The following is a 10,171-nucleotide window of genomic DNA, read 5'->3' on the forward strand; positions in this document are numbered from 1 at the left end:
TCCAATTCATTCTCATGTGGTATTATATACCTTATACTTTATTTGCTCAAGCCTAGCTTATTGACGCTTTGGAAATAAATTGCTAGCTACTTGATTAAAGAACACGAAATGATCAAAATGACGACTTTGGATATCAATACATATATGTTTTATTTCCGGAATTTGGGATGTATATCTTGTCATTTTAGAGAATAATATATAACTACTAATACTATTTTATTAAGACTGGAGAAATCCCGTTTGGAGCCAACCCTCTACTTTCCTTCTTGCTTGTATAATGTAATCCCTTCATATGGCAATTATATACATCATTTCAGGATATCGTCTCTCTTACCGGTGAATTACTTGCTTATATATGTGGAGTGTAGACTCAGCATCAACTAGTGAAGTGATCAAAACCATATTTGTTTATCTACTATGGCTACTAGGTACAGTGCAATGCCATTAATGCAGACAAAAGAATAATAGAATTTGTTGCTTCTGAGTTCTGTGCAAAGCAAAGTTCAATTACTGAGAGCTAAATTTTTTTTGTTATATTTTAAACATAATAAACAGAAGAGGTTGAAACAGAAAGACACTTAAAAATGGATATAACAGGGAAAAAAGTGCTATGCCCCATCAATTTGTCTTCTTGGACTGCATATTTGAAAATATCACTCTGCCAGCAAGATCAATCAAATCGTGTATACCTTGTACTTGCTGCTTCAAACTCTACACATGAACTTGGTATTATGTTAGTCACTTCAGAAATGTATTATTGATAGAGGCAATCCATACAGCATGAAATATACATTAGTTGGCCCTTGAACGGCAAACTGGCTCCTTAAAGAATTTTGTTCATATATACGAGTCTTACCAACAGATCCTACAGTTTATTGGAAACATCCTCTGTCCTCACAAGGTAGGGGTAAGGTCTACGTACACACTACCCTCCCCATACCCCATGGTGTAGGATAATACTGGGTATGTTGTTGTTGTTGTTGTTACCAACAGATCCTACAGAACAGTATTGTTAAAACAAAGGTTTCATATATTCAAACCCTTGAACCTAATATGAAGAAGCATTTGTTCCTCTGATTAAAAAGAGTTTCTCAAGAGTACACCTATAATATCATCAATCTCACCACAAAACGTCTCACACCTCCAATGAACCACACGCCTTAGAAGAGACGAACTCTTTTCTATCTTCTACAACGTGATTTTCAGAGGAGATCTGAAAGATGTTCAAAACAGTGACGGAAAATTTATCCATCCCTTACATTGAAGTGAGGCTAGATCAGTGTTTAGAAAAGCGATCGCTTCGTCGCTTTAAGCGCGAAGCGACGCGACGCGACCCAGTGTCGCTTCTAGCTGCCTGAGGCGACTCGACCGAGGGAAGCGCACGCTTCAATGGAGGAATCGATGAAGCGATCGCTTCCGTTAAAAAAGGGCAGAGGGCCCTTTTTTAAAATAAAAAAAACTTTTGGTCTGTTTTTTTAATATACAAAACAGACCCTAAATCGACAAAAACTGACCATTTCTTCTTCTTTCTTCTTCAATCGACGTCGACCAAAGCCTAGGGTTCAATTTCATCGACATTGCTGACCAGTCCTGGTAATTTTCTTCTTCTCCTTTCTTCTTCTCTTTTTTTTCTTTCTTCTTTCTTTCTTCTTGTTCCCGTCCAGATTCTGCTTTTTTTTTTTCTTTTTCCTTCTTTCTTCCTTCTTCTTTGTTTATCTCTGACAGTCCAGTTTGCACACTGTTCAGACTTCTGCGTCTTCTTCTTCTTCTTCCTTTTATCTCTAACCCGTCCAGATTCTATTTTTTTTCCCCTTTTATTCTTCTTATTTATATTTTAGTTTATAAAATTAATTATTATTTATATATGTTATATTTTTCAGTTTATTTGATTTTTTTAATGTATATTTCAGTATATAAAAGTAATTATTATTTATATATGTTATATTTTTCAGTTTATTTGATTTTTTTAATGTATATTTCAGTATATAAAAGTAATTATTATTTATATATGTTATATTTTTCAGTTTATTTGATTTTTTTAATGTATATTTCAGTATATAAAAGTAATTATTATTTATATATGTTATATTTTTCAGTTTATTTGATTTTTTTAATGTATATTTCAGTATATAAAAGTAATTATTATTTATATATGTTATATTTTTCAGTTTATTTGATTTTTTTAATGTATATTTCAGTATATAAAAGTAATTATTATTTATATGTTATATTTTCAGTTTCTTTGATTAATTTTATATGTATTTCATTTTAGAAAATTATATATGTTATATTTTAGTTTATTTGATTTTTTTAATGTGTATTTCGGTTTATAAAATTAATTATTATATATATTATATGTATTTTCAGTTTATTTGATTATGTATTTTCTTATATCTTAATAGGGATTTCAAAATGTCTCAAAGATCGAAAGATAAAGACCCGGCTTGGCGATATGGCGATAGAGTTAATGAGAAGAATACAAATGTTGTATGCAAGTTTTGTAACAAGATTACAACGGGTAGAATTTATCGCTTTAAATTTCATCTTATTGGTGGCGATAGAAACGTCACAAGTTGTCCGAAATGCCCACCGGAGGTGAGGGATGAAATAAAGAATTTTGTTGAAAAGAAGAAGGAGCAAAAAAATCAAATGAGTCATCAACCATTGGTGACCAATCTTGATGACGATGATGATGATATTGAAGAATTGTCACTTCCAACAAAACAGGGAAGAGATGCAATCTCTTCAAGCCATGGATCGACGGGTACGAGTAGGACTAAAGGTCCTATAGATTGCTATTTCCCAAAGAAGCCGGAAGGAAAGAGCGGTGGAAAAGATGTACAAAAAATTGCTATCGTTCAGTTAGAGCTTTTGCACGATGGGTCTATGATGATGGGCTCCCCTTCAATTGTGTCAACTATACTGACACTTTTGGAGACTTTATTGAGGTCGTTGGTCAATACGGACCTGGAATGAAGCCTCCCACTTATCATGAAATCAGAGGTCCTTATCTAAATAAGGAAGTGGAGGAGACTAATAAAATTGTGAAGGAACATAAAGTTGTGTGGAACAAGTATGGCTGCTCCATTATGATGGATAAGTGGACGACAAGAACTAGGAAAATGATTATTAATGTGTTGGTGAATTCTCCCAAGGGAAGTTTGTTTTTTGAGTCCACTGATGCTAGCGACTCATCCACTGACCACATCAAAATGTTCACATTGTTTCAGAACACCATTGAAAAGATTGGCCCAAGCAAAGTTGTTCAAGTGGTCACTGATAATGCGAGTGAAAATGTGAAAGCGGGTGGCATTGTGGAAGGAGCGTACAAGAATCTCTATTGGACTCCATGTGCGGCTCATTGTATCAACTTAATATTCGGGGACATTTTCAAGGAAAAACCCTTCTCTACAGTTTTTGGCCAGGGCGTTAGGGTACATTCTTATATTTCTCAGCGGCCCTTGTTATTGAATATGATGAGAAGATTCACCAGACAAAAAAATTGGTGAAACCGGGCAAGACAAGGTTCGCCACTGCTTTCTTGACTTTGCATAGTATCCACTTGCAAAAATCCAATTTGAGAAAGTTGTTCACTTCAGAGGAATGGAGCAAGAGTAAATTTGTAAAGGAAAGTGCGGGGAAAGATGTTACACGCATTATTCTTTCTTATTCTTTTTGGAATAATGTCATTCATGCTCTTAAAATTGGTGGCCCTTTGGTTAAAGTACTCTGTTTGGTGGATGGGAAGCAAAAACCACCAATGTGCTACCTCTATGAAGCTATAGATAGGGCTAAGGAGGCTATTCAAGCATCATTCACTGATGAGCAGAATATGCAAAGGTCTTTCAGATCATTGATGCAAGATGGAGTGAGCAACTTCATAGACCTTTGCATGCAGCTGGACTTATTCTGAACCCGTCACTCTTTTATGATCAGCATGAGAATAATTCATTGGCTAGAGAAGTGTGGACAGGATTCCATGAGGTTGTTATCAAGTTGACCCCAGATGAAGACTTGCAAAAAAAGATAGTAGATCAACTTGCTATTTACAAGGCAGCTGAGGGACTTTTTAAGCCCCGACTTGCTATTAAACAAAGAAAGACGAAGTCGCCAGGTGACCAAGTGCTTTTATATTTTATAGCTCTAACTTTAATGTATTTTTTATACTTATTAACTCTTGAATATTTTTTTTCACTTCTATAGTTGAGTGGTGGGACCAATATGGTGTAGAGACTCCGGATTTACAGACTTTCGCCATCAAAGTTCTAAGTTTAACTTGTAGCTCATCCGGATGTAAAAGGAACTGGGGCGTTTTTGAACACGTTAGAAATAAAAAGAATTATTTCGTGTTTTGAGATAAAGTAAATTATATCTCAATTGTCCCAACTCCTACTAATTAGTTGACACATCTTGTTTGCAGATTCATACAAATAAGAGGAATCGACTAACCTTGAAGCGCCTCCATATTCTAGTGTTCATAAAATACAATAGAGCATTGAGGCGTCGCTACAACCACCGCAATCTAATTGATCCAATTATTTTGGACAATATTGATGAGGATAATGAGTGGCTAACCGGAGTCCCCGAAAATTGTGAAGATGAAGAAGTATTTGAAGGCGACTCTAATTTCACTTGGGGTGATGTTGCGGTTGCTAGTGGAGTTGGGAGAATCCTTATGGTCTAAGGGGGAATACTTCAAGTTCAAGCTCGATTAGGAAGGGAAAAAGTGTGGCTACTACAAGTCGATCCCTATCCCTAATTGATGAAGATGAAAGTGATCATGAAGAGGAAGACGAGGGGGAAGAAGAAGATGACGAGCAATATGAAGATAATAGAGGAATTCAAGATTTTGACAATCTTGAAGAAGAACAAGAAGAGTAGAAGAATAAGATGTTGATTCTAGTAATTTAGTAGCTTTGATTTTGCGTGTCCTATGGTTTGTGGAGGATTTGGTGGTACCTAGTACCTACTTTTAAGTTTATAAATTGAACTTTTTGATTATTTATAATTTTAAATTGTGTCTTTGCAAGGTTTACATTATGTTTTTTAAGAATTGCGCTTCGCTTTTGAAGCGAGGCGAGCCCTTGTCGCTTTTTTGCGCTTCTCGCTCTTAAAATCACTGGGCTAGATTGAATTGTCTTGACATGTTTTGATGTTTGATCAAGCATGGATGATTAACAAATTAGAATTTGTAAGTTATATTTTTACAGTGAGATAGTGTGTTCAAAGAATGTTGCTCCCTCTTTTTATATTGATGAAAGAGAAGAACTCTTTTTCCATCTGCAGCTCTCTTAGTTGCTCATCTTCTTTTCTTTTGAGAAGGTTAACAATCTTATATATCTTAAGCACAAAGGACTGTGCTAGTAGCCATATAACAGATCAAAAAGAGCAAAAAGTATGTCCTTGTTCTTCTTACAAGAACCTCTATGGTGTCTAACAATGAATCCACATCATCTCTCTTAGTTGCTCATTTTCTTGTAACGAGAGTCAAGTCTCAAATACTTAAAAAATCGCAAGCAAGTGAATGGAGTTAACTGGACTATTCTAGTATGGTATATTGTCAGAAACTACTCGATTGCACATACTTTTGCAGTGCTCGATGAATTTAGATCTCTTTGATATCAAACTTATCCTTGATTTTAGTTTGCCATCTTCTCATGCCATAGGTTGAATCAACGGACACTCGAGAAGCTGCTCCAAACCCTCAATCTTTCTCTCCTGGAAAAAGCTCCTACCTTCTGGCGACCCTGTAACTAGAATGAACTCTGTTTTAGAAACTTTGAATTCCCCCTGATGGATATCTTTTGACTTTAAATATTTCTTAAGCAATTCCCATCACTAGAAAAGCCTAAGATTTTAGCATTCTCAACTTTTCTCGAGTTACTTTAGACCGGTAGAACAGGGTTCAAGACAACAGATGATAGATTAAACTTTGTCCTACTTATTTCTCTTTATTCCTTGGAGGAACACTCAAAATTGATTGACTAGCAGTCATGGAGTTCAGTTGAACTTTCGTCTTCTGGTGCCTGTATTCACGTTAAGATTTGACAAATTTTCCAGCCAAAAGCCTAGGCGAATTACTAGTATTGGATGACTACATTCATAGCACAGAAAATTTCAAGAATCTATCATTGACCAAAAAGGAAAAACTCAGTGGAATGACTAATGGATAAACCAGAATCAAACAATTAACAGAAGTACATACTAAAATGATTCAGCATGTGTAAGAACCACACCCTCATTCTCCAAACTAGCAGTCTGTATATCATTTTTCCCTTTGTTCCGTTCCTCACAAAAAAGTTTCACAAGAGATAGACATAGAACTGCATATCAAACACTTTAAAGACTGATTGCAGTACTCTTCCCAAAATTATAAGCAAGAAAGAAAACTGATTGAACATCAAAACTTCAACAACTCTTAGCACTCAGATTCAAGGATATAGCAGATGATAACCTCTTTTAGGTATAAGAGCAGGTAACCAACATAAGTATATACTAACAAATAAACATGTTCTGGTGTAAACGACAAATGAATGAGTTGAAATGTACTCACATGAAGACAAAGTCAAGAAGATGATCTTCTAGCCCAATCTGGAGGCTGAACCGAGGAAAAGAAATAAAAGGACCTGCCGCGCACATAGCATGCACTTCATTTATTTCCAGCTTCCCTACCTAAAAAACTTCCCTCCATCTAAAGTATTTGACAGGTAGCTTCATCGGAAAAAAAAAATTGTTGCTCTAATTAACAGTTTGAAGCACAATGGAAACAACAATTTAACAATGCACAATCCCACCACCACTAACCAGTGAGATTGCTGACAGCTAACATTAGGTGGAGCTGAAGGATGCAATCGCGTCCATTTCCTCCCGCAAAAGGAGAGCATCAATGAAAGTATCCAAATCCTCTCCCTGCATAACATCATCTATGGAATGAGTTGTAATGCCAACACGGTGATCAGTAACCCGTCCTTGAGGGAAGTTATAGGTGCGGATCCGTTCAGATCTGTCCCCACTGCCAATCTGCTCTAATCGAAGTTTTGATCTACTCGACTGAAATCTGAGTCGCTCGATTTCATATAGTTTTGCACACAATATTTTTAGTGCTTTGGCCTTGTTCATATGCTGGGATCGCTCGTCTTGTATGGAAACAGTTATCCCCGATGGCACGTGAGTGATTCTCACAGCACTGTTTGTGGTATTCGCATGCTGACCTCCTGATCCTCCTGACCTGTAAGTATCAATTCTCAAATCTTCATTCCTCAATTTCACATCTAACTGATCTGCCTGCGGTAGAATTGCAACGGAGACAGCACTGGTGTGAACGCGTCCACCTTTCTCTGTCACGGGCACTCGCTGAACTCTGTGAATTCCACTCTCGAATTTTAGTTTCCCGTACACACCAGATCCAGATATAGAGGCAATAGCTTCTTTGTATCCTTTAAGATCAGACTCAGCTATTTCTAGAACCTCGTATTTCCAACCTTTCTTCGCAGAATATTTTTCGTACATTTTGAATATGTCCATTGCAAACAAAGAAGCTTCTTCCCCTCCAGTTCCTGCCCTCACTTCGAGAATGGAGTCCCTCTCGTCAGCATCGTCTTTGGGTAGTAATGATTTTAGAAGGAGAAGCTGCAATTCTTTTTCTCCTTCTGTGGCTTCACTCAATTCCTCAGAAGCCATCTTCTGCATGTCCTTGTCATCTTGGCATTCGGAAATTACCGATTTCAGTTCCTGAATCTCCTTCTGTTTTGCCCTTAACTCGGTTATGAGATGTACTGAATCTCTGAGTTTCTTGAGCTCTTTGTTGGCAGTTGAATATTCAGAAGGTGTTAACTCTGGCTGATTTAGAAAACGCTGAAGATGAAGATTTCTGTTCTCAATTGATGATAATCTTTGTTCCATCATTTTAATTAGGTCAACAGATAATTGAGGCTGCTGCAGCTCTTCTGTAGAATATAAACGAACAAGATTGAAAACAGTTGGGATTCTTCTTCTGCTCGATGTAGAGAGTGCAGCAGTTGATATTTGGTCCTTCCTCTTTAGATCCAACAGTGACTTCCAAGATTTTATTGATCCAAGGATGGTCAGGTTACCATTCCTCCTCATTCTATGAATCTTTTCTTTCTTTACAATTGTTGTTTCAGAACCCTCCTATTCTGCCCTCTTTTCTGACTGCTCTTCCCAGCAGAGACAATAGTTTGAAATAGAGATGGGCCGAATAGGTCAGCCCAATCCAAGTTATTAGCGTTAAAGCATGCTGGTTCAAGATGGTAGAAATGGCGTGAGATAGCCATTTTTTAACATGGTATTTAGTTTTTATTTAGTATTTTTAATGCTGAGCAAAAATAGTCACTACTCTATTAAAATTAATACGAAAAGATGTTGTTACCCTTTCTTCATGAGTGTTGTGTAAGTATTAAGGACATAGTGTCCTTAACATTTACACTACACACATGAAGTTAAAGACGCCATGTCCTTAACATTTACACTGTACATATTAAGTTAAGGACATGATGTCCTAAAGTTTAACAACGGAAGGTCCAAATACAGGACGCTTTGTCCTTAATATTTACATATCATTCATGAAGTTAAGGACACCATGTCCTTAATATTTACACAACAGTCATAAAGTCAAGAACACTATGTCCTTAACATTTACACTGCACACATGATGTTAAGGACACCATGTCCTTGACATTTACACTGCACATATGAAGTTAAGGACATGAGGTCCTAAAGTTTAACAACAGAAGGTGCAAATACAAGTTAAGGACATTATGTCCTTAACATTTACATTGCACACATGAAGTTAAGGACGCAATGTCCTTAACATTTAGACTTCACATATGAAGTTAAGAACATGATGTCATAAAATTTAACAACGGAAGGTGCAAATACATGACACTTTATCCTTAATATTTACACAACACTCATAAAGTTAAGGACATTATGTCCTTAACATTTACACTACACACATGAAGTTAAGGATACTATGTCCTTAACATTTACACTGCACATATGAAGTTAAGGACATGAGGTCCTAAAATTTAACAACAGAAGGTGCAAATACAAGTTAAGGACATTATGTCCTTAACATTTACACCGCACACATGAAGTGAAGGATGCCATGTCCTTAACATTTATACGGCACATATGAAGTTAAGGACATGATGTCCTAAAGTTTAACAATGGAAGGTGCAAACACATGACACTTTATCCTTAATATTTATATAGCATTCATGAAGTTAAGGACACCATGCCCTTAATATTTATACAACACTCATGTCTAGCGCAAGGGTATTTCCGTCCAGGCGGGTAAAATTTATTAAGCATTGACTAAAGAGTAAAGACATCTCTAATTAGTGGTAATTGTGCCCTTACCCCTTCAAGATGAGCTAAATAATAAAAAAAATTAGTGGTGATAGCCAGCAATTAGAATTTAGTCACTATTTTAAATGTATTAGCCAAATAACTACTCTTAATGCAAAAATGATATTTGAACAAAAACACTTCTGCTTAAAATATGAAAGAACTCTAAGAATGACTATTGAAGTATAAAAATTTACTGGTTCAAACTCTAGGAATTGTTCTTGGAATTTAAAATGTGCATTCAAACTCCACCAACAATTCCTAGATTTTGGATTTTTAATAGTTCGAACTCCAATAATATGATATAATCTAGATAACTATCGAGCAATTTGAATTCTAATTGGAGGCAACTTTTATACCCTGACGGCTACATATGCAATTTCGCCAATAGTTAAAGACTATATTATATTTGGTGGCTATACTTGTACTATTTAGCCTCCTAGTATAAATAGCCCTTAAGGCTCTCATTTTAGACTTAGCTTATTTTGACATTGTGAATGAAAACTTATTGAGAGTGTTTGGGATGAATTCATATATTGGTTGATTACTTGTTAAGGTAAACTTGCAGGGGATTGCTTCCCCTTGAGGGTTATCCTATAGTCTAGGGTTAATTAGGTTTTAATTGAATGGGTATGTGAGATAGATTTCAAGTGTTCTTTCAATTTTCTAATAAGTTATTTGCTAAATCTCTATCTTTCTATCCTTTTATTTGTGTTCTTATTAGTTTGCTTCCGCGTTCTTTGTATCATAGCGAAGATTAAAGGATTTGTTTCACAAATTCCTTGATTATTTGCACTGATTT

The 10,171-nt window shown here is 35.9% G+C and overlaps 2 protein-coding genes across 5 annotated transcripts; one reads left to right on the forward strand and one right to left on the reverse strand.

Annotated features, from left to right (window-relative positions):
* Positions 1 to 448: 448 nt before the first annotated feature.
* Positions 449 to 8,205, reverse strand: LOC104109206 (peptide chain release factor 1, mitochondrial). 4 transcript variants are annotated; one of them, XR_689183.4, is made up of 3 exons: positions 6,805 to 8,205; positions 6,554 to 6,711; positions 449 to 711 (listed from the first exon to the last, which is right to left on the reverse strand). XR_689183.4 is itself a non-coding variant. In XM_009618433.4 (2 exons), exon 1 carries the CDS (start codon positions 8,104 to 8,106, stop codon positions 6,829 to 6,831), a length of 1,278 nt encoding a protein of 425 aa, XP_009616728.1. In that variant the 5' UTR covers positions 8,107 to 8,205; the 3' UTR covers positions 6,132 to 6,711; positions 6,805 to 6,828. The 4 variants fall into 4 exon arrangements, 1 of the variants encoding a protein (XP_009616728.1); XR_689182.4 differs by having other exon boundaries at positions 449 to 5,747; XR_689181.4 differs by having other exon boundaries at positions 449 to 5,753.
* On the forward strand, positions 3,093 to 4,875 carry LOC138900062 (uncharacterized). Its single transcript, XM_070186766.1, has 5 exons — positions 3,093 to 3,363; positions 3,456 to 3,731; positions 3,827 to 4,114; positions 4,204 to 4,322; positions 4,421 to 4,875. The coding sequence occupies exons 1-5, from the start codon at positions 3,093 to 3,095 to the stop codon at positions 4,682 to 4,684; spliced, it is 1,218 nt and encodes a 405-aa protein (XP_070042867.1). The 3' UTR covers positions 4,685 to 4,875.
* Positions 8,206 to 10,171: the final 1,966 nt, after the last annotated feature.

This window comes from Nicotiana tomentosiformis, chromosome 10 (assembly GCF_000390325.3).
Source record: "Nicotiana tomentosiformis chromosome 10, ASM39032v3, whole genome shotgun sequence".
In the NCBI taxonomy this organism is placed as follows: Eukaryota; Viridiplantae; Streptophyta; class Magnoliopsida; order Solanales; family Solanaceae; genus Nicotiana; species Nicotiana tomentosiformis.

What these genes read in the sequence shown, in the direction of transcription:
- LOC138900062 (XM_070186766.1), top strand. Translation starts at nt 3,093, where the DNA reads ATGGATAAGTGGACGACAAGAACTAGGAAAATGATTATTAATGTGTTG. An exon ending in AAGAAAGACGAAGTCGCCAG is followed by an intron (nt 4,115 to 4,203) that starts GTGACCAAGTGC and finishes TCACTTCTATAG; the next exon opens with TTGAGTGGTGGGACCAATAT. An exon ending in ACTGGGGCGTTTTTGAACAC is followed by an intron (nt 4,323 to 4,420) that starts GTTAGAAATAAA and finishes TCTTGTTTGCAG; the next exon opens with ATTCATACAAATAAGAGGAA.
- LOC104109206 (XM_009618433.4), bottom strand. Translation starts at nt 8,106, where the DNA reads ATGAGGAGGAATGGTAACCTGACCATCCTTGGATCAATAAAATCTTGG.